Genomic DNA, 24368 nt, shown 5'->3' on the forward strand with positions numbered 1-24368 from the left:
TAACATCACTGAAAATGTGATTTATATAGCCAATATATTTTTTATATATAAATAAAATAAACAAGAAAATCAAGAACTGCGGGACGAATCTAATTAACAACCACCCCCAAAAATTCTGCAGCTAGATACTTACTTACGTTGTCTGGGTGTGACCAAATATGATCCCAATGGTTTTTCAAACATCTCTGACAAACGTCTCTATGACGTGACCCCAAACTACCATATTCTCGCTGGACGTGCAAGTGTCGCGACAGTTGTTGAAACGCGTGAAACTGCATTCAGAGGGAAGTCATTTTGATTCTGCGCTCCATATCCACGCTATGACAGCATACGCTTGACTAGAGCCAAAATGGCGTCAGTTTCCCCGATTCTAATTGCAACTCCCTTCTTCCCCATTCACTCGGTTAATGATGGCGTCCCACAGTACAGGGGGCAGGGTGTCTTGCGGGAGAGATTTGAATTGTGTGCCCGAGGTTGCTGACACGCTTGCAGCGGTCGCTAAACTTGGGTAAGTAAACTGCTTCGCTCAAGCAGTCAAATACTGGAGACGAGTAGGCTATCCCTATCTACCATTTGGCTTCATTTCTACACGTGATGTAGCCAGCTAACTAGCTAGCTATTTTAGCGCGGCAGTAACGGCAAACTAGCTAGGTTCATTTGCCGGTGAAATATTAGCACGTGCACTATCAAAATGGCTAAGAAATGTTCCTCCTGGCCACTACCTCAATATGATCTGTTGAGAATACATTTGACTGTAGATCCATTACGTTACTTGAATGTATTATCCAATTAAATAACGTTGGCTACTGTAGATCCTTTACGTTACTTGAATGTATTATCCAATTAAATGTTAACTACGTTTGTAAAGTAATTTTCGTACAATTAACTTTGCAAGAGCATCAGACAAGTTGACATTTAAAATGTTTTTTTTAATTTAACCTTTATTTAACTAAGCAAGTCAGTTAAGAACAAATTCTTATTTACAATGACGGCCTTCCCCGACCAAACCCGGACGACGCTGGGACAGTTGTGCGCCGCCCTATATGACTCCCAATCACGACCGGATGTGATTCAGCCTGGATTAGAACCAGGGACTGTAGATCATCGACAACTCAACTAGTGTCCCATCTGTCCCTTCTCTTTCAGGTTTGACTTCTTGTGCATGCCTCTCTTCCACCCGAGGTTCAGGAGGGAGTTTGAGTTGGATCCAGCCAAAGTCCGATCTGGAGCACATACACGCTCGGACCTGCTACTCTGTGGGCGAGGTGAGGTCAGAGGCAACCTGTATTTATACTGGCCTCAATGGTAGAAACTAGACAGTACATTCTCATTCTCAAGTTCCACTGAGCACAGGAGCATCTACTTACATAACTATCTAATCAAATTTTTTATTAAGTATCAGGATATTGAATTACAATTTTTCCTTACCCAGACTGGAACACTCTGGTTGTTGGAAAGCTTTCTTCATGGATCGAGACAGACTCAGAGGTGGAGACGGAGCGCAGGAATTCAGAAGCGGTGAGTTGGACATCATGAAAAGACGTATTCACACCGTAACAAAAAGTAGCAAACCGCTTTGCAATGGAGGACGTTTCGCTATGAAAATGACTGTTTCTATTGTACAAATTCAGGTAGGTCCCTCCCCATTTTGTTCTGTTGGGTTCCGTTTGAATTTTAGTGAATACACCATGGCCTCCTTTGTCCACTCAAGCAGACCATTTGAAACATCTTTGCCACAGGTTGAATTGGTGCTCTCCTTTCATCCCTCTGTCATGTCTCAGGCCCTGGTCCAGGAGCTGAACTTCTCAGCGTATCTGGGTCTGCCAGCCTTTATGATCCCTCTGAAGGGCCCTCACTGTGCCAACCTGGCCCGCGTGCTGCTCAACCACATCCAGACTGGACACCATTCCTGCATGGTAGCTACAGCAGTCAAGAGTTATCTATTTGTACCATATAAGAACTATAACGCATTCTTAATCCTTGGCTTGTGTTGTGACTGGCAATTTCATGGTATTTCAGTGAACTTAAAATTGAAGTTATAAAACCTACAACTAAGAAACTGTGGATTGTGTCATATCAGTTCTGGATCCGGGTCCCCCTGATTTCCTCTGATGATATGCGTGATGACATCATCGAGAATGAGCAAACGAAACACACAGATGATGGCAGTAATGACGAGAAGACCTGGGCCTGGTGGGTCTGCCGTCACAGCTAGGGCCACATGGCTAAGGCATCAAGGTTTTCAGCCTTGTATTTTTGCTTTTTGTAAAAATGTAGTTTTTGTTTTTAATTTTTCAGGTGGCATTCATTCAGAACTCTTTGTGACTACAACAAGAGAATCTGTTTAGGTAAGGAAGCAGGACAGGGAAACATGGTTAGAGTGTTAACAAACTGATAAGGAATTGTTTTGGTCACAATTGATACTGACCTGTCTTCCCTTCCTTTCCCTGAAGCCATTGAGGTTGGAGCAAACATGCCCACCAACGCTGTGATCGACAAGTGGCTTGGAGAGCCAATTAAAGCAGCTATTCTTCCCACCAGGATCTTTCTGACCAATAAGAAAGGGTTCCCAGTCCTTTCAAAAGCCCACCAGCAAATCATCTTCCGTCTATTCAAGGTACTGTAAATGCTAGGCTGTATGGCAATTGTTATAGCAACTACAACCGTTTTATCTTCAGTCTGTCTTCTGTTCTTGAAAATGTATTTTGCAAAACATTTCCTTGTTTTCCCAGCTTGAGGCCCAGTTCATCTTCACTGGCACCAGTCGTCACAGTGAGAAGGACTTCCGGTCTTACTTGCAGTACCTTGAATACCTCAACCAGAACCGCCCTGCCCCCAATGCCTATGAACTGTTCGCTAAGGGTTACGAGGATTACCTACAGTCTCCTCTTCAGGTGTGTGTTTGTTAAGTTTGTAAATAGGCATACCTATTGTCTGTATGCATTGGATTCTTTATGTCTCTATCTGTTTTCTTCCCATTAGCCCCTCATGGACAATCTGGAGTCTCAGACATATGAAGTGTTTGAGAAGGATCCCATCAAATACTCCCAGTACCAGCAGGTAAGGAGCCTTTGACATGCATGTTCTCACAGTATAATACACTAACAGTATTAGTGATGTGGCTGGTAGGGTTTAACACAGTAATATCATTAAGTACCGATTGGGTTCTCCTGATCTTTCTGCAGGCTGTGTATAAGTGTTTGATGGACAGAGTCCCGGAGGAGCAGAAGGAGACCAATACACAGTGAGTAGCTCCAACACCTCACTGTCTGTCCTCTGTTAATGAGTATCTATTCTCCTGACAATCACCTTCCCCCTCTGTATCTGGTGGGTAACCGTATGTATTCTCTGTAACCCCAGGGTGTTGATGGTGCTGGGTGCTGGGAGAGGTCCTTTGGTCAACGCCTCCCTGCGGGCCGCCAAGCAGGCTGACAGAAAGCTCCGTATCTACGCCGTGGAGAAGAACCCCAACGCTGTCGTCACGTGAGTGGAACCTTTTCTCATTTTGAACCCTGACCTCCAAAAGATTTGCCAGCACAGGCTAAACTCATTCCAGAAGATAATTGAAGTCCTCCATTTTTTTTTTATTCGGGCATTAGGAGTAATTTTGGCGGATAGCTTTAATACTCTCTGGCAGATAAATAAATCCAGATAAAAATGTGAGGTTGGCAACATTAATCTCCACTGAGCTCCTAAAAATTCCCTGTACTGATCCTGTCACACACTCCCAGGCTTGAGAACTGGAAGTTTGAGGAGTGGGGCGATCAGGTGACCGTAGTGTCATGTGACATGAGGGAGTGGGCGGCACCTGAGAAGGCAGACATCATCGTCAGCGAGCTGCTCGGGTCCTTCGGGGACAATGAGCTGTCCCCAGAGTGTTTAGATGGAGCACAGAACTTTCTCAAAGGTAGGGGGGGAAGTCACTCTAATTGCAGTCATTTGCAACTCGTTGATATTGAAATGTTGCTCATCACTGATTGAAATCTTTATTATGTGATAGAGCTCTGTACATATCATGGTAATTTTCTTTCAATGCCCATTTATTTTGCCTCAACCACCTCTACCCTTTCATCTTAAACGTGTTCCCAATCTCTTGTTCCTCTCAGATGGTGGTGTGAGCATCCCCTGTTCCTACACATCCTTCCTGGCCCCCCTCTCTTCCTCCAAGCTGTATAATGAGGTCCGGGGGTGCAGGGAGCGGGACAAGGACCCCGAGTGCCACTTTGAGACCCCCTACGTAGTCCGACTCCACAACTTCCACCAGCTGGCTGAGCCCAAGGCCTGCTTCACCTTCATTCACCCTACCACAGGTAACACACATACACACACGTCAAACACCCTTACATGGCTAATGCTTCCATGTAAGGGTGCGGTTAATGATCACACATAAGATATGTACTAAATGCGCTTCTCTCCTTTCCTTCAGATATGAACAACAACCGGTATCAGTGCCTCAGATTCTCTGTGGGGTGTAACACAGTGCTGCATGGCTTTGCTGGATACTTCGAGACCACACTCTACGGAGATGTCACACTCAGTAAGTAGTAAGAGTGGGGACGACGATTATATGATGAGGTTTTAAGGTGTTTTGATATCATTAACATCAATGTGTGCATCTGTTTGGTCAAGGTATCAAGCCAGAGACCCACTCTCCTGGAATGTTCTCCTGGTTCCCCATCCTCTTCCCTCTCAAAGTAAGTTGACTGTCATACAGTCATGTAAAATGTGTCTTTACATTTAGCACATTTTATTACCCAAAAGAATGTAGTGTATTTACTCTTTTCCTTCCCTCTCCCACCTGCAGCAACCGATCCCTGTGACGAAGGATGATGACGTCGTGGTGAGGTTCTGGAGATGTAACAATGGGAAGAAGGTGTGGTACGAATGGGCCGTGACAGAGCCCTCATGCTCCGCTATCCACAACCCAGCAGGACGATCCTACACCATCGGCCTGTGAAGATCTCACACTCGCATACAAAGACACACATGCATACAGACACAATTAAACAGGCACTTAGTTGCAAATGAAGTTGAGGTAGTCTTGCTCACAAAAGGTCTAGCATTTTACCTATTCACCTGTAATCATGAGCCTGCTCATACCATGAAACCTACAGACCAGGGTCACAGTGAGGGTTTAGAAACCTACAGACCAGGGCCAAATTGAAGGTTTAAAAACCTACAGACCAGGGCCAAATTGAAGGTTTAAAAACCTACAGACCAGGGCCAAATTGAAGGTTTAGAATCTACAGACCTGGGTCACAGTGAGGCTTTAAAACCTACAGACCTGGGTCACAGTGAGGGTTTAGAAACCTACAGACCAGGGCCAAATTGAAGGTTTAAAAACCTACAGACCAGGGCCAAATTGAAGGTTTAAAACCTACAGACCTGGGTCACAGTGAGGCTTTAGAAACCTACAGACCTGGGTCACAGTGAGGCTTTAGAAACCTACAGACCTGGGTCACAGTGAGGCTTTAAAAACCTACAGACCTGGGTCACAGTGAGGCTTTAAATACCTACAGACCTGGGTCACAGCGAGGCTTTAAAAACCTACAGACCTGGGTCACAGCGAGGCTTTAAAAACCTACAGACCTGGGTCACAGCGAGGCTTTAAAAACCTACAGACCTGGGTCACAGCGAGGCTTTAGAAACCTACAGACCTGGGTCACAGTGAGGCTTTAGAAACCTACAGACCTGGGTCACAGTGAGGCTTTAAAAACCTACAGACCTGGGCCAAATTGAAGGTTTAGAACCTACAGACCTGGGTCACAGTGAGGCTTTAGAAACCTACAGACCTGGGTCACAGCGAGGCTTTAAAAACCTACAGACCTGGGTCACAGCGAGGCTTTAAAAACCTACAGACCTGGGTCACAGCGAGGCTTTAAAAACCTACAGACCTGGGTCACAGCGAGGCTTTAAAAACCTACAGACCTGGGTCACAGCGAGGCTTTAAAAACCTACAGACCTGGGCCAAATTGAAGGTTTAGAACCTACAGACCTGGGTCACAGTGAGGCTTTAGAAACCTACAGACCTGGGTCACAGTGAGGCTTTAGAAACCTACAGACCTGGGTCACAGTGAGGCTTTAAAAACCTACAGACCTGGGTCACAGTGAGGCTTTAAAAACCTACAGACCTGGGTCACAGTGAGGCTTTAGAAGCCTACAGACCTGGGTCACAGTGAGGCTTTAGAAACCTACAGACCTGGGTCACAGTGAGGCTTTAGAAACCTACAGACCAGGGTCACAGTGAGGCTTTAGAAACCTACAGACCAGGGTCACAGTGAGGCTTTAGAAACCTACAGACCAGGGTCACAGTGAGGCTTTAGAAACCTACAGACCAGGGTCACAGTGAGGCTTTAGAAACCTACAGACCTGGGTCACAGTGAGGCTTTAAAAACCTACAGACCTGGGTCACAGTGAGGCTTTAAAAACCTACAGACCAGGGTCACAGTGAGGCTTTAGAAACCTACAGACCAGGGTCACAGTGAGACTTTAGAAACCTACAGACCTGGGTCACAGTGAGACTTTAGAAACCTACAGACCTGGGTCACAGTGAGGCTTTAGAAACCTACAGACCTGGGTCACAGTGAGGCTTTAGATACCTACAGACCTGGGTCACAGTGAGGCTTTAGAGCTGGGAATAAGAACCCAATCAATGGTTTAGATGGGAGCGATTTGAGACTGGTACTTTACAATATAGTTAGGAGTCAGTTTCAGGCATGGACTGTCATCCACATACATACCTATTGAGTTTAAATTACTTATTTAGCCGGCAGTCAAGATACCCTCAATGGCAGCATTCAGATAGGCAGCCGAATTCTGATATTTTTTTCACTAATTGTTCTTTTGACCAATCAGATCATCTATGAAAAATATCTGATGTGATTGGTCAAAAGACCTATTCCATACAATAACGGATAGATGAAATGGCTCTAAATTGTAACTCAACACACTTATTAACTGGTTACAACTCCGATACAGCAGTGTGTAGGAGATGGGCTGTTCAGGTCATATGTTTTTCAGGTGTTCATTTCTTTGTTTTGTTACGGTTTTTGTCTGATCCATATTGTCAATAAAGACAGCTACTAGCAACTTGCTGCTCTTTGCCCTGTTTGTATATGTGCCTCTTGCATCTACTTACTTATTTAGCATGTTCCCTCGTGGGTTAAATGGCAGGCTGTGATAAGGTTGTTATTCCACTGAATTATTTTGAGTTCAGGCTATGCCTATATCAAAAGGATATTTGGAATGGAAAACTTAAATGCATGCATGTACACAAAGAAATTGTATATAAAAGATCTATTCCTTTTTGTGTCTGATCAACAGACTGCACCCTGGTTTTAATGTCTGACTGCACCATGGCATGTACTGTGGTGATGTATTCTGTCCAGTAGGTGTCACCATAGGAGAGGTAGGGATCAAATATTGGCATTGAATGTAATTAGCATTATTTTTATTTAACCAGGCAAGTCAGTTAAGAACAAATTCTTATTTACAATGATGGGCTACACCATTAGAGGCAAACCTATCAAAATAACACCAAATAAGTAGGTAGCTAAGCCACGCATGCTGTCATTTAGGGATCAGGTCCAATAGAAATGGAGAAGGAACACAGCTATACCAACTGAGAGAAAAGTTTATCACATATTCTTGGAATTGCTGGTAAACACCAAGTTTCTTTCTGGAAAAGAAGACAACTCTTTTAAACTCGTCTCCACAAGGCGAGAGTGTTATTGCTGCAGTGCAGACTTCTAGGGAATACTTTCACCTACTCCCACATCAATTTGGCACCAAGCAAACCAGGGTTCAATTACTATTTCAATTACTTTCACATTTCGAAGCAATATTCAGATATTTTTCGGGGAAATTATATGTACTTGGAAAGTATTGATGTGTATTTCAAAATATTCAAATGCAGAGTATTTTCAAATAAATACTCTGATGCATTTGGACCAATGTCCTAGGAGTATTTGTAATGTAATTGGAAATAACAATTTTCAAATATTTTTCAAATAGGAAATTATTGGAAATTGTTTGAAAATACTTCCAATAGAATTAGCTGATTTCGGCCACATTATTTTAAAATACTCAAATACTGTACACAGATTTTTTTGTTGTTGAAATAAATAATTTAATACACGTATTTCAACACAGCTCTGGCACCAAGTGACCTTTCTTGACCAGAACACTTAGGCCCTCTAAATAGTGTCTGCTCTAGATATATAGGTACCCTGCTATTTTAGGGTGGGACAAACACTAATGCAAAACAAGCTCATAAATATTCTCAAATGTTGGGCTTAATCCACATCACAAACGAAACTGCTCACTAACCACCATTGATGTTTTCACTCTCTCAAAACGCTGACTGTGTGTGTTGCTGTCTCTGTCCCACGCTGTTTTACCATGAGGAGACCAGCAGCAACGCTAGCTCACCCACACACTCACTCTGGCTGCTGTCTTACCAACAAGCCGTGTAAGTAATGTGTGCTGCACACATGATAATTGTCATTATGGCAGTAAGTGACACAAGTATAAGATGTTTTTTCCTCAATGAAACACATTAATTCACTGAGGCATAGCTTGGAATTTGACCAACTCAAAGTCAGTGTTTCTCTCCATCTGTCCGTCTGCGTGACCCTAATAAGGTGTTTTGTCAGATTTCTTGTGATGACAGAGTTGCTCATGTTAAGAGAAAACAAATATCTAGCTGTAAACACAGGTGTGAAGGAGTGCAGGTTGTAGCCTCCACCCCAAAGGTTGTTTTAGAGGAACCTGTTTTGTTTTTCAGCTCAGTCTAGTTTCCAGACAACTCACAGAAAACACTGAAATCAGTGTTAATGCTATATAATACGATGGCTACTCACACCCTTCCTATTTAATGCATTTGAATTATTTCTATCATTCTACTTCCTCTTGACCTTTCACAAACTAATTTAAACTAACATTCTTAAAATGTATTTGAGTTTACTAAAGCATTATAACAGTAAAATAATAAATTAACAACCCTGCTGAAACGTGGAGGGGAGGGGCTTACCCTGTGTTGACTATTTCGGCCACGTTAATTGGTTGAGCATTTCAAGCAAATGGTGTTAAATTTTCCAGTAAGGCTGAGATCTTGTTCACTTGCTAATGTCGAACAGCTGTCGGGTGTGCTGATAACAGGATGCTGGTGATTGTTCATTTTAAAAGTCACGGCTACTCCGGAGAAGAGGTGGGTCGATCATTTTGTCAATTGCTTGAATTTGAGGCTGTAAAACAGTGTCAACGATTACAATGGCATAGGCTATATTGTATCCATCCAAACTGAATCGCCCTCATCACTAAACTACAGGGGCGCAACTTTCACTGGGGACGGGGGACGTCACCCACATTCTGAAATTGCATTTTTGCCCACGATCCAAAACGAGACAATTGTGCCGTAGGACCATGCGGACGCCTGTGAACGGTCGGGTAGGCTGTTTGGAGTGTTTATCCGACTGGAAAACAAAAAATAATAATTATGTCCCCCCAACCCCCACATTTCTAAAACCAAAGTTGCGCCCCTGCTAAGTTATATCATGCATTCTTTTTTTCTTTTTTTAACAAATTGAATAACTTTCGGGGCAAATGAGAAATTATAAATAAGTATTGTTATAGGCAACAGGAATGTATTAGTCTGGCACACATTATGGGTTCTTAGGAAATTTTTGTTTACTGATATAGCCTACTGTAAATTGCTTGCCATTGCCAGTTTGCCATTGTTATTTTCAATGTGGTTGACCACCCGCTGTGTATAGTAGGCCTACAAGATTATCTTCAGTGGCCTATTTCCTCTACAAAGCCTATTACTGCTGGGTGATCTTGCGCCTACTTTACGCAGGTGAACATGGGCTGGCTGGTCGCACCGCGTTGCGTCGAACGACTGAATTATTTATGAAGCAATGTAGTTTCTAATAATAGCAGTAATCTCCGTGTAGCCCACACACTATTCGAATGGCAGGGAAACGTTATAGGGCGGTATATTGCACGCTTCATCAGTCTGAGCGCTTACATTTTTGTATTAATTGACTAGAGAAAATTCTCACTGACAATTGCTATTTGTAAATCACATTTGTGCCACGGGCTATGTTTTTTTTATGGCATCAAAGATACGTTTGACACTGATTAATAGTTTTTCTGTAGATAAACGATTTTTGTTCTCCATTAGTGCAGGTAACACCAAACTGAGCTAGGTTGCACTGCACCTGCGCTTTTCATCCAACAAAAGTGATCTTGGAGACGAGATGACCGATGGTCCTAGGCTGCGGGGCAATGCATCGGCAGATGGGGATACGCTTTCCTCCGAATCCACTGAAGAGGACTCAGGAAGAGTGGCTCTGAAGAAGGAGATTGGCCTTGTCAGCGCATGTGGAATTATTGTGGGCAAGTCATTATTATGCTTATCCGTTCTTGCTATCTATGATCTCTTCCTCAATGTAGGTATGGGTGTGTCCTCCTAAAATCCAACCTAATTGATTGAGATGAAATGTATGGTCCACATGGATTGCACAAACAGTGCTAATTTTGCAGCTGTTCTGAACTGGTCTTGAAAAACCTGTTTTCAATCTGTATGTTCTTTAATGGCCAGACTACCTCCTGAAAGTTTTGTGATTGCAAGAAAATCCACATGGCTCAAAATAATACATTATGTGCCTGTGTGAGGTTGTCTATTTAACTGGTATGTGGATTTGTTATAAAATGGCTGTCACAGAGCAGCATCCATCCCACCCACATGCAGTGGAAGTCAATAAAAAGTAATCTCAATAATGCTTGGCCTGTGTACCAGCTGCACTTTAAATCATCAGCATGAATCAGCAAAGTGTTCTTGGGGACCTTAGATGCTACATACATTTTTTGGTACCCTTCCCCAGATATGTGCCTTGACACAGTCCTGTCTCTGAGCTCTTCGGACAATTCCTTCGACCTCATGGCTTGTTTTTTTTTTCTCTGGTATGCACTGAACTGTGGGATCTTATATAGACAGGTGTCTTTCCAAATCATGTCCAATCAATTGAATTTAACACAGGTGGACTCCAATCAAGTTGTAGAAACATCAAGGATGCTCAATGGAAACAGGATGCACATGAGCTTAATTTCAAGTCTCATAGCAAAGTGTCTGAAATCTTATGTAAATAATACATTTACAAACCATTCTAAAAACCTGTTTTCACTGTCATTGTGGGGTATTGTGTGTAGATTGAGGAAAACAAATATTTAATAAATTTTATAAGGCTGTAACGTAACAACATTAAAGAAAAGTTAAGGGGTCTGAATACTTTCAGAATGTACTGGACTCGCTTGTTTTGTCACAAACTGAAATTAGACTAACTACTAGAATTTTTGCAACCAGGAAATGGCGGAGCTATTTCTGTATAGTAGTGCAGCTTTGAAGGTGCTCTACAGAAATGTCCAACAGAAATAGCGCACAGAACAGACCTACCACTTCTTAAACTTGCTTTCAAAGAAATGCGAGTTAGATCTCATTCAATGTGAATTTGATCAGGTCACCCAAAAAGTTGCATATTGCAGCTTTAAGGTATACCCTTAAAGGGTATGTAGCATAAACGTAACCACATGTAACATATGATTTTGCATTAGAATACGCAGCAAACGTCCCAGTGCAACGTTACCCTTCACTTTTACATTTTGAGTTGTTACATAAAACTGATCAGCATTCCGAAGAATGCTGAAGTCATGCCGGGAAAGAAAAATAAATTGTGGGGTGTGACTTAATATGGAGGATGAGACAAGTCAGCCTATTCCCTATATGTAAACGCTAACAGAACTTAAAATGTATAACATCAAATTATACCAAATCAATTGCCCTCATGACTACTGGTTTCAATTAAATTCATCCAATTTACAAGCAAATATGAATTTGTTACAAATCCGCTTGCAAGGTTACTAGCCTGCTAACGTTACATTAGTATTGTGTGAGTCAGCCAGATGCTATCAGCATCTACCTTCCAGCAACATTAAAGTAAACCAACTTTTTGAAAATGCATAACACCATCTAACCAGTTATCCAATAATGTTACCGGTTATCTTATCCAGCCAGCTAAAGTTTTTAGCCTGCTAGCTAGCTTAGCCAGCTAACTAACCTAGCTAGCCAACCACCATGGTCTACATAGCTAAGTAGTAAGCCAGAGAACAATTAGTCTAGCATAGCCAGGAACCCACAGAACACCAAACAAATTGACAGCTGAGTTGGTTACCAAAGTCAAAGAGCTAAGGAGAGACCTTCAGAGGGAAAGCTAACTATTCCAATAGCGATATAGTGAGGTAAATCCACATTACATTTACCCGGTTTATCTCCACTGTTGACACTCGCCATGTACCGGTAGGAAGTAGGTTGCAGGCTTCACATTCACGCTAGGCACAGCACCTGGTTTGTCACTAATTCCGAATCCTGCCTTCCACTGGTTATACTATGCCATCAGTCATCAATGGTGAAGTGAGTACTGCATACAGTGACGTGCTCAGGGTTCCCCTATTCCAATCTGCTGACTTCAACCGGACAAACTGTTCCGACTTCAAAGCTTGCTTCTCCTTTTTGGCCCACAAATGAATCCTAACCCCATCCTTGTAGGTATTACTGCACTAGCGACAAACGACAGAACTACTACAACACTCACCCGACTACCACTAACAAACAAGCATTACTTTATATGGTTTCTTTGTGGATGTACATAGTAGCTCACTAGTGCCAACACATGGTTTGGAATGTAATTACATGCTAGCAGGTAGTAGGTAGTGTTAGCCAGCTGAAATTAGCTAGGTAGCACCGGTTCGCCATATGACGGTGAGAAATGCATTGTGGGTAGTTCCGAAGATATCCGTAAATAAGTTATTTTTAAGCATTTTTACATTTGTAGTTTTAGGTAACCAGATCGTGACTACAACTAAGTTACTAAGTCTTTGACCACACTGTTACTTTAGCAAGTAAAAACTCATGCTTCCTTTCCTTTAAGGGTAATACTTAAGATGTTTTATGTAACTGGGCTCCAGTGTTGAAGTGAAAACCTACAGGACAGTATAGCTCTCCAGGAACCGGTTTAGAGAGCCAGACCGGTGCTGTAGAATCACACTCCATATCAATGTCTCTGCATGTAGATCTAATCTTTTGGAATTACTTTTGCAGTCGGAGTCTGACTGGGAGCTTCCTTCCTGGGTGGTCTTTGTGAATCAAATCAAATGTATATATATAGCCCTTCTTACATCAGCTGATATCTCAAAGTGCTGTACAGAAACCCAGCCTAAAACCCCAAACAGCAAGCAATGCAGGTGTAGAAGCACGGAGGCTAGGAAAAACTCCCTAGAAAGGCCAAAACCTAGGATGAAACCTAGAGGAACCAGGCTGAGGGGTGGCCAGTCCTCTTCTGGCTGTGCCGGGTGGCGATTATAACAGAACATGGCCAAGATGTTCAAATGTTCATAAATGACCAGCATGGTCAAATAATAATAATGATCACAAGGGATCAGTCAGATAAGCCTGGGGGAAAACGTGACAGTCAGCAGTTGGTGGTTTTGCCCTGCTGTCCTGTTTGTGCTACTGTATTATCTATGACTCCCAAAAACATTCTGATAATCCTGATCTTATGTTTGAGTCACAACAAGTAGTCTGAAGATGTAGTTGCTGTGTTGAGACTGATGTAAATGAGAAGAGGTAGTGGAAAGTGAGTTATACAGGATGAGAAGTTGGCAAAGGGTCCCTGTGATGTTGCGCTTACTTGGCCACTAAGCAGGAAGCTGTGGACTAAGTGACCGGAAACTCACTTTCCATTCCAGTCCACACTCCACTTGTTTGTCAGCCAAAGGCACCATGTCGGCCCTAGTCAATGTTGTGTAATATTACCCTCCACTTTTAAAAGATTGATGCAGCATTTTCCACTCCTCCTTACCCTCCTTGTCTCTTTGTCTGGGTCTCAGGTAACATCATCGGTTCAGGGATCTTTGTGAGCCCAAAGGGCGTTCTGGAGAATGCGAGCTCTGTGGGGCTGGCTCTCATCGTGTGGATTGTCACTGGAGTGATCACAGCCATTGGCGCACTCTGCTATGCCGAGCTGGGCGTTACCATCCCCAAGTCTGGAGGAGACTACTCGTACGTCAAGGACATATTTGGAGGACTTGCCGGGTAAGGGAAATGCATGGTGATGAGAGAATACTTATACTGTAAGAGTACTGCAAGAGAAATGCTGGTTACATCTGTCATTTTTTGAGCCACCCTTTTCTCAGACACAGATAAATTGACAGTATACTTTACAAATGTACCCCCCCACAAAGCAGTAAATTACCATTATTTTGTCCCCCACCATTTCCTATATGTCATTAACCTTGTTTTAATGTCTGCCCTTTATTGTACACATACATCAGCCCATATTATTGAAAAGTCTGCTAGTTGGTTCTTTGTGTTCCCACTGTCCTCTAATGAGCACTGGTATTTATTTTCCTCACATACAGTATCAAGTATTCTGACAGGTTTTTGCTCTACATCAGAAATGTAGACGTTGATATGTGTGATTGAGGTGTTTTTACGTGTGATTCTCCGACCCCCTCCCTCCTTCCCTCCCTACATCCCTCCCTCCCTACCTACCTCTCCCAGGTTCCTGCGTCTGTGGATCGCGGTATTGGTGATCTACCCCACCAACCAGGCGGTCATCGCCCTCACCTTCTCCAACTACATCCTGCAGCCCCTATTTCCCTCCTGCATCCCCCCAGAGAATGGCCTCCGCCTGCTGGCTGCTGTCTGTCTATGTGAGCACCTCAGAACATGCATGCCGCCGTATTTTTTTTTTGACTACTTTGTTTACTTCAGCCTGATCACTGGCCCTCCTGGCGCTCTTCGCTGAATTTGCGACTTGAGGGATATTTGGGGAGGCAGGGTAGCCTAGTGGTTAGAGCGTTGGGCTAGTAACCAAAAGGTTGCAAGTTCAAATCCCCGAGATGACAAGGTACAAATCTGTCATTCTGCCCCTGAACAAGGCAGTTAACCCACTGTTCCTAGGCAGTCATTGAAAATTAGAATTAGTTCTTAACTGACTTGCCTAGTTAAATAAAGGTAAAATAAATATTTGTAGGTCAAATCTACCGTATTACTGTCTAGTATAGTGTTACTGTATTCCATGTGTGGTAAGTTGCTATGATGCGTGATGTGACTCTTCCTCCTTTTGTCCCAGTGTTGCTGACGTGGGTGAACTGCTCCAGTGTGCGCTGGGCCACTCGTGTTCAGGATGTCTTCACTACTGGGAAGCTGCTAGCCCTGGGTCTTATCATCATCATGGGCTTTGTGCAGATCTGCAAAGGTAGACTCGGTCTCTTGGATTTTGATTCTGATCTGTAACTGTTGATTTGTTTCATCATTCATTACAAAGTCATTGGGATGTCTACAGGATAGCCCTACTGTACGTAGAGTATTGGCAAAGACAGTACACTATGTAGATGCTTCTCCAATCGAAAAACAAACTGCTTTTCCAATAGAAATCCCAGATCACACTTGTAGGAGAAATCATGGTGACGTTGGCAAGCTAAACTCATGCATAGAAACACGTCATGGGGTCTAACGGTAGTCTCGTGCTGAACTGCCCATGTTCAGGCTGTCAAATCAAAGGCACTCCATGTTGTTTTTGACCGTGTCGTTCCCGGAAGTCTCGCAAAGTTGCGCCTCGGATTTACAAACTCTGTGCTATCATTCCCCACTGACACATACTTTACGGTCTTAATCTGTCTCCACCTGCTGGACAAAGTGTCTGAGGCCACTAGAAGTTTGAGAAACTAGTCTAATCTGTTATTCACCCAGAACCTTTGATACACAAGAATAATCACAATATGTGAGAGGGGGAAGTATGGCTGAATAAACATATAGTGCCAGAACACCATAATACTGTTAACTCGTGCTTTCCACAGGATTTGCATTGTCCCTATGTGAGAGAGGGGATTAAAGTCCCCTTACCTCTTCAACCCACACATAATCTCTGACCAAACCAGGACCCCAGTGTCCTGTCTAGAGCGTGAAGTCACGAGCTCTGCTGGTCGGCTCCTGCGTAGCAACCTAGTGGTGCCAAAAGCCCTGGACTACCCTAGAAAGCCTATGTAAATTACCATTGGCAGAATGGCCAAAAGAAACACTTTTTTAGACTGCTGTTTTGGCCTCTAAAATGTGTTTATTATGAAGCTCGATCCCCACTGGTAATAATTTTAAAGTTCGCTACAAATCGGGATATTTAATTAAATATACAGTTTAAGTCGGAAGTTTACATACACTTAGGTTGGAGTCATTAAAACTAGTTTTTCAACGACACTACAAGTTTCTTGTTAACAAACTATAGTTTTGGCAAGTCGGTTAGGACATCTTCTTTGTGCATGACACAAGTCATTTTCCCAACAATTGTTTACAGACAGATTATTTCACTTATAATTCACTGTATGACAATTCCAGTGGGTCAGAAGTTTACATGCACAAAGTTGACTGTGCCTTTAAACAGCTTGGAAAATTCCAGAAAATGATGTCATGGCTTTAGGAGCTTCTGATAGGCTAATTGACATCATTTGAGTCAATTGGAGGTGTACCTGTGGATATATTTCAAGGCCTACCTTCAAACTCAGTGTCTCTTTGCTTGACATCATGGGAACATCAAAAGAAATCAGCCAAGACCTCAGAAAAAAAAATGTAGACCTCCATAAGTCTGGTTCATCCTTGGGAGCAATTTACAAATGCCTGAAGGTACCACATTCATCTGTACAAATAATAGTACTCAAGTATAATCACCATGGGACCACGCAGCCGTCATACCGCTCAGGAAGGAGACGCCTTCCGTCTCCTAGAGATGAATGTACTTTGAATGTACTTTTTTGGTGCAAAAAGTGCCAATCAATTCCAGAACAACAGCAAAGGACCTTGTGAAGATTCTGGAGGAAACGGGTACAAAAGTATATATTTCCACAGTAAAATGAGTCCAATATCAACATAACCTGAAAGGCCGCTCAGCAAGGAAGAAGCCACTGCTCTAAAACCGCCATAAAAAGCCAGACTACGGTTTGCAACTGCACATGGGGATAAAGATTGTACTTTTTGGAGAAATGTCCTCTGGTCTGATGAAACAGCAGGAGGGACTGGTGCACCTCACAAAATAGATGGCATCATGAAGAGGAAAATTATGTGGATATATTGAAGCAACATCTCAAGACATCAGTCAGGAAGTTAAAGCTTGGTCGCAAATGGGTTTTCCAAATGGACAATGACCCCAAGCATACTTCCAAAGTTGTGGCGAAATGGCTTAAGGACAACAAAGTCAAGGTATTGGAGTGGCCATCACAAAGCCCTGACCTCAATCCTATAGAAAATTGGTGGGCAGAACTGAAAAAGCGTGTGTGTGAGCAAGGAGGCCTACTGACCTGACTCAGTTACACCAGCTCTGTCAGGAGGAATGAGCCAAAATTCACCCAACTTATTGTAGGAAACTTGTGGCAGGCTACCCAAAACGTTTGACCCAATTAAACAATTTAAAGGCAATGCTACCAAATACTAATTGAGTGTATGTAAACTTCTGACCCACTGGGAATGTGATGAAAGAAATAAAAGCTGAAATAAATCATTCTCAACTATTATTCTGATATTTAACATTCTTAAAGTGGTGATCCTAACTGACCTAAGATTGGGAGTTTTTACTAGGATTTAAGAATCAGGAATTGTGAAACTGAGTTTGAATGTATTTGGCTAAGGTGTATGTAAACTTCCGACTTCAACTGTACTTGTCAAATATAAACGCAACAATTTCAACATTTTTACTGAGTTAGTTCATATAAGAAAATCACTCAATTAAAATAAACTCATTAGGACATAACCTGTTGTTTTCACGTGACTGGGCAAGGTGAGCATTTGTCCACTGAAGTCGGTCATGAGGCCGAACTGCAGTCAGGTCGAGACACTGAGGACGGTGAGCATGCAGATGAGCTTTCCGAGACGGTTTCTGACTGTTTGTGCAAAAATTATTTGGTTGTGCAAACCCACAGTTTCATCAGCTGTCTGTGTGGCTGGTCTTAGACGCTCCCGCAGGTGAAGAAGCCGGATGCGGAGGTCCTGGGCACAGGGTCTGCGGTTGTGAGGCCGGTTGGACGTACTGCCAAATTATCTAAAACAATATTGGAGGCAGTTTTTGGTAGAGAAATTAACATTGAATTCTCTGGCAACTACTCTAGTGGACATTCCTACAGTCAACATGCCAATTGACCGCTCCCTCAAAACTGTAATGATCATGCTGTTTAATCAGCTTCTTGATATGCCACAGCTGTCAGGTGGATGGATTATCTTGGAAAATGAATAATGCTCACTATCAGGGATGTAATCAAATTTGTGCACAAGATTTGAGAGAAATGAGCTTTTTGTGCTTATGGAAAATTTTGGATTAAAAAAAAATTCAGCTCATGAATCATGAGACCAACACTTTACATGTTGATTTATATTTTTGTTCAGTGTCGTGATGCAGGACCACCTGCTGACAGACAAATCACGGGCCAGTAGGCTCTGAGGGCCACGCCCTCATGCCATAGACATTAAGGTTGACTCTCAGGCAGGATGAAAACGACTACATCGACCACAATCCTTTCCTGCAGTTACAGCCACTTTCAACATGATCCTTAGTGATTTTTGTTGTTGGTGCCGTTCAGCTCAATTCAGCAATATTGCGCGCTTCAAATTAAAATACTTCTGGCTTCATGCGCCGTCGGATGTTTTCCATATTAATAGATGGATGATGTCAGCGCTGTCACGATCTACTGGTTTTAATGTCCATGGACCCCACACACAATTCCACCACCCACTCTGTGTTTGTGTTTGTTTGTTGTTTGTTGTTTGTGTTTGTGTTTGTTTGTTGTTTGTGTTTGGTTTGTTTGTGTTTGTTCCCAGGGGAGTATTACTGGCTGGAGCCAGCGCATGCATTCGAGACGTTCCAGCCCTATGACATTGGCCAGATAGCCCTGTCCTTCCTGCAAGGCTCCTTTGCCTACGGGGGATGGAACTTCCTCAACTATGTCACAGAGGAGCTTGTCGACCCCTACAAGTGAGCTAGATCCCCCAACTTGACCGAAATCACAAGTTGCACATGGTCTCAACAGGGTAGCATTACATACACACCCAATCTAGCCAGTTTCATGTCTGGTTATCATTAGTGCCCGACTTGGGCAGGAGCTCACCGGAGTGGAGTACCAGCACCTAAAATGTTCTACTGCTTGAGCTCCTGCACCTCTTATAGAATAGTAGCTCAAAAGTATTGTGGAAATGCTGCACCTAAATATATACGGTACCGGCAACCAAAATGAGTATCGGTACCTATTTCAGTCCAAGTCCAGCACTGGTTATCCTAGTCAACCATGATCTATACCTATAACTCTGTATTACAGATGAGACGGTGTCCTGTTAGGCCTGTGTTATCAATTCGGATGGTAATTCACACCATAAATACACCCCCACCAGAACCCCAGCTCTTCAACCCTGTTCTCTCTGTATAACAGGAACCTTCCTCGGGCCATCTTCATCTCCATCCCTCTGGTGACTTTTGTTTATGTGTTCGCCAACATCGCCTATGTCACCGCCATGAGTCCTCAGGAGCTGCTGGCCTCCAATGCCGTTGCTGTGGTGAGATGCCCCGGCCCTCCCCATTCCGCTGCCCTTGTGTAGCTGCTTTTGGGAATGGCTGCTTTTGGGACTCATGCAGCTTGGTCTAAAGTCTGGTTATCAGTAGAAAATGCTTTTAGTCACCAGTTTTGGATTTCAAAGTCATCCAGAAACATCAGTTAGCAGAATTTGTTTGTGTTGAAACTCTCCTCTCCTATGTCCACAAATTCTCTCCCAGACATTTGGTGAGAAATTACTTGGAGTGATGTCATGGATCATGCCCATCTCTGTCGCTCTGTCTACCTTTGGGGGGGTCAATGGCTCCCTCTTCACGTCGTCGAGGTCAGTTTATGCACCCCGTCCTTCTCTCTTGCTCTCACGCTGTCTGTAATTTACATTGCCATTTACATTGCCTCCTGTCTGTGGTGCGTCCTTCATACGTGTGGAAATATCAGACCACAGAATGATCACATCTAGTCACTATGATTCCTGTTCTTTCTGCACCAGCTCTTCCCCTTTCTTATTCCATATGTTGCACCTCTGTGTGCCTCTACCATCACTGCCTTGCTTTGTCTTCATTTCTTTGTGTCCCATTTGTTATCACCTGTGTTTGTTTTTCTACACCTTAATGGACAGTTTTTAAAGTTTTTTTTCCCTCATTCTTTGCGAGTCCAAAAGCAACAAGAGAGAGGACTGTTTTTCCAGTATCTCAGTGCTGACCTTAAGTTCATGTTCTTCACGGTCTCTTTCATTCAGGCTCTTTTTTGCTGGAGCAAGGGAAGGCCATCTCCCCCGGCTACTGGCAATGATTCATGTGAAACGCTGTACCCCAATCCCAGCCCTACTATTCACCGTGAGTCCTAACTTTACCCAACATAATCTCTCTTCCTCTCTCACCTACAAACGTGTCATCCCAGTTCACTCTCTCTATGTACAGTAGTCTCTCGAGTGTTTAATGCCTAATTTGACTTTAAAATGAATGGATGACTTTTGCCCCACCACCCTGCTTCTTTACAGTGTATTTCCACCCTACTGATGCTGTGCACCAGTGACATGTATACCCTCATCAACTATGTGGGCTTCATAAACTACCTCTTCTATGGGGTCACCGTCGCTGGGCAGATTGTGCTGCGCATCAAACAGCCAGACCTATATCGGCCTATCAAGGTAAACCCTTCATATGTCTGTGCTTCCATCACTCAATCCGATTGGACAAGGTTATTGCTTGCAGTCATGGGTCTAATCTTGTTTATGACCAGTTACAAGCTGACATATGCACAATGCCATAACTGTCAAAGCATGTGTTGTGTTCCCCCTGTGGATTGTTCAATTGTTTACTCTGTACTTTGTATGCATTACATTCTTTGTGTACATTTGATCATGTATGAGATTGTATAGATTGTTGGCTGTCCTGTCTTCAGGTGAGCCTGGTGTGGCCAGTGATCTACCTGTTGTTCTGGGCCTTCCTGCTCATCTTCTCGCTGTACTCTGAGCCTGTGGTGTGTGGCCTCGGCATGGCTATCATGCTGACTGGAGTCCCTGTCTACTTCCTGGGGGTCTACTGGGACAACAAGCCCCAATGCTTCAACACCTTCATCGGTATGGAAACCATATTCACTAGTGATGATGCTCATTACTACGACCCCTAGTTCTTCCTGGTCAAGAAACACTGGGTTCTAGTAAAGTCGTAAATGACAGTACCTGTACCATTTAATGTAGTGCAAAATGCTTAGCCTTCGGGATTACAGTCGTGGCCAAAAGTTTTGAGAATGACACAAATATTAATTTTCACAAAGTCTGCTGCTTCAGTGTCTTTATATATTTTTGGCAGATGTTACTATGGACTACTGAAGTATAATTACAAGCATTTCATAAGTATCAAAGGCTTTTATTGACAATTACATGAAGTTGATGCAAAGAGTCAATATTTGCAGTGTTGACCCTTATTTTTCAAGACCTCTGCAATCCGCCCTGGCATGCTGTCAATTAACTTCTGGGCCACATCCTGACTGATGGCAGCCCATTCTTGCATAATCAATGCTTGAGTTTGTCAGAATTTGTGGGTTTTGTTTGTCCACCCGCCTCTTGCGGATTGACCACAAGTTCTCAATGGGATTAAGGTCTGGGGAGTTTCCTGGCCATGGACCCAAAATATCGATGTTTTGTTCCCCGAGCCACTTAGTTATCACTTTTACCTTATGGCAAGGTGCTCCATCATGCTGGAAAAGGCATTGTTCCTCACCAAACTGTTCCTGGATGGTTGGGAGAAGTTGCTCTCGGATGTGTTGGTACCATTCTTTATTCATTACTTTGTTCTTATGCAAAATTGTGAGTGAGCCCACTCCCTTGGCTGAGAAGCAACCCCACACATGAATGGTCTCAGGATGCTTTACTGTTGGCATGACACCGGACTGATGGTAGCGCTCACCTTGTCTTCTCCGGACAAGCTTTTTTCCGGATGCCCCAAACAATCGGAAAGGGGATTCATCAGAGAAAATGACTTTACCCCAGTCCTCAGCAGTCCAACCCCTGTACCTTTTGCAGAATATCAGTCTGTCCCTGATGTTTTTCCTGGAGAGAAGTGGCTTCTTTGCTGCCCTTCTTGACAACAGGCCATCGTCAGTCTTCACCTCACTGTGCGTGCAGATGCACTCACACCTGCCTGCTGCCATTCCTGAGCAAGCTCTGTACTGGTTGTTCCCCGATCCCGCAGCTAAAATCAACTTTAGGAGATGATCCTGGCGCTTGCTGTACTTTCTTGGGCGCCCTGAAGCCTTCACAACAATTGAACCGCTCTCCTTGAAGTTCTTGATGATCCGATAAATGGTTGATTTATGTGCAATCTTACTGGCAGCAATATCCTTGACTGTGAAGCCCTTTTTGTGCAAAGCAATGATGACGGCACGTGTTTCCTTGCAGGTAACCATGATTGACAGAGGAAGAACAATGATTCCAAGCACCACCCTCCTTTTGAAGCTTCCAGTCTGTTATTTGAACTCAATCAGCATGAGTCATCTCCAGCCTTGTCCTCGTCAACACTCACGCCTGTGTTAACGAGAGAATGACTGACATGTCAGCTGGTCCTTTTGTGGCAGGGCTGAAATGCAGTGGAAATGTTTTTGGGGATTCAGTTCATTTGCATGGCAAAGAGGGACTTTGCAATTAATTGCAATTCACCTGATCACTCTTCATAACATTCTGGAGTATATGCAAATTGCCATCATACAAACTGAGGCAGCAGACTTTGAAAATGTATATTTGTGTCATTCTCAACTTTTGGCCACGACTGTATTGATATGAAATCTATTTTTTCCTCTTCTACACTTGGTTACTCCTCACTTCCTTCTCACACCCAGGTAAGATGACCCACGTGTGCCAAAAGTTCTGTGTGGTGGTGTACCCAGACATGGGCGAAAGCAGAAATGTAGGAAACCAGGGAACGGCATAGGGACAGAAAGAAGAACTGGGGAATGTGTTCAACCCATCTGAATGAACATTGGCACAGACAGTCACACTCTTAAAAGGGTGTCGAGAGAGACTGGGAGACATCAAAAGATGGACAGATGCACTCAAGGAGATATGCTACAGCACTTGGTTTTCTCTCTTAAATGTTGACTGGCCTTAAGACTTTACACATCTGCCTCAATGCAATACTACTGCCCATTCCCATGAGTCTGAGCTGCAATATCAATATATTTGACAGATAAGTAATGTTGATGTTCAGATGTGAAGATCATTTTCTGTAGGATCTGTTTTGGGAAATGTTGTACTGTATTGTCTTTTATTTAGATTTTGGTATTGGTTTAATATCTGTTTTGGTTGTGGCAAAGTTTAATAGTGATCTTAATGTATAGTCTTCCACATAACACTAAACAAACTGTCATTCCCAAAATGTTTTTGTTTATTGCGTTTAATTTATCACCCCTTTTCATTGTTTTATGTTATTGTTGTACATGAGTGTAATGTCTTCTGTAAACTGCTCTTCAACGTACTATAGAGGATAGGTGTATGGTGTATTCCTGAACGACCAGATCCTTTTACGTGATAAAGCCACTTTAAAGTCACGTTATATCACTCTCTCACAACTTGTTAATATGCGTTGATGTTCAAGATTAGATTTTTAATTCTTGCAAAAGAACTCGCATGACCCATACACTGAATGTAGTAATAATTATGTAAACAAATGATTAATAATCATAGAAATGCTGCATATATGTTTTGCTCAAGGGCACACTTCTGTATGGTTGTCAATAATAATGCAACGTACTCCTATAATGCCAGTCACAGGTCTTTTTATTTGGTGATACACATCTTGCATTGACAAATGTTTATTACTGTGCTGCTCAGCATGGAATCACTAATTCCTTACACTTTCAAGTTTCATTACCATCTTATATTCTCAATATCAATACAAACATGCAATGAAACACACTAACAGTTCTAGTCACCTGAATGATAAGAAATTCCTTACTGAACTGCCACCATGTTTCTTACATGCTTTGTTACCCTGTTTGTAAAGCTACAACAGGCAATGAAAATGAACAGGCATGCTCCCACTGTCTCCTTGTGGTGCTGGGAAGCCCAATGCTGGTGGTTTAGTTCCTTCCATTAAAATCCTCCCACAAACACTACCTCTCTGCGCCATTTATGTGGTCTGATCTATGCTTTTGAGGATATTACTTCACTTTCCATTTGATATTCAACACCGCCTTAAAGATGTATGCAATAAATGTGCCACACTGTT

The 24368-nt window shown here is 43.0% G+C and overlaps 2 protein-coding genes and 1 long non-coding RNA gene across 9 annotated transcripts; 2 read left to right on the plus strand and 1 right to left on the minus strand.

The window, feature by feature from the left end:
- Positions 1–340: 340 nt before the first annotated feature.
- LOC139550404 (protein arginine N-methyltransferase 5-like) lies at positions 341–7089 on the plus strand. The gene is made up of 16 exons (XM_071361284.1): positions 341–508; positions 1147–1265; positions 1433–1518; positions 1782–1916; positions 2081–2193; positions 2299–2348; positions 2454–2617; positions 2733–2894; positions 2983–3060; positions 3186–3244; positions 3361–3483; positions 3732–3907; positions 4107–4310; positions 4427–4537; positions 4630–4694; positions 4805–7089. Exons 1-16 carry the CDS (start codon positions 408–410, stop codon positions 4955–4957), a joined length of 1899 nt encoding a protein of 632 aa, XP_071217385.1. The 5' UTR covers positions 341–407; the 3' UTR covers positions 4958–7089.
- Positions 4164–12651, minus strand: LOC139550408 (uncharacterized). 7 transcript variants are annotated; one of them, XR_011670029.1, is made up of 4 exons: positions 12319–12651; positions 5988–10352; positions 4799–5784; positions 4181–4301 (listed from the first exon to the last, which is right to left on the minus strand). It is a non-coding gene; the product is annotated as an uncharacterized lncRNA (long non-coding RNA). The 7 variants fall into 7 exon arrangements; XR_011670026.1 differs by having other exon boundaries at positions 4799–5954; XR_011670028.1 differs by having other exon boundaries at positions 4799–5717; positions 5785–10352.
- LOC139550405 (large neutral amino acids transporter small subunit 2-like) lies at positions 10260–24252 on the plus strand. Its single transcript, XM_071361285.1, has 11 exons — positions 10260–10398; positions 13945–14149; positions 14618–14769; positions 15192–15317; positions 18917–19070; positions 19522–19645; positions 19863–19966; positions 20381–20477; positions 20642–20791; positions 21046–21223; positions 22981–24252. Exons 1-11 carry the CDS (start codon positions 10260–10262, stop codon positions 23070–23072), a joined length of 1521 nt encoding a protein of 506 aa, XP_071217386.1. The 3' UTR covers positions 23073–24252.
- The last annotated feature ends 116 nt before the right edge of the window (positions 24253–24368 follow it).

Source organism: Salvelinus alpinus, chromosome 23 (genome assembly GCF_045679555.1).
Source record: "Salvelinus alpinus chromosome 23, SLU_Salpinus.1, whole genome shotgun sequence".
NCBI classification, from domain to species: domain Eukaryota; kingdom Metazoa; phylum Chordata; class Actinopteri; order Salmoniformes; family Salmonidae; genus Salvelinus; species Salvelinus alpinus.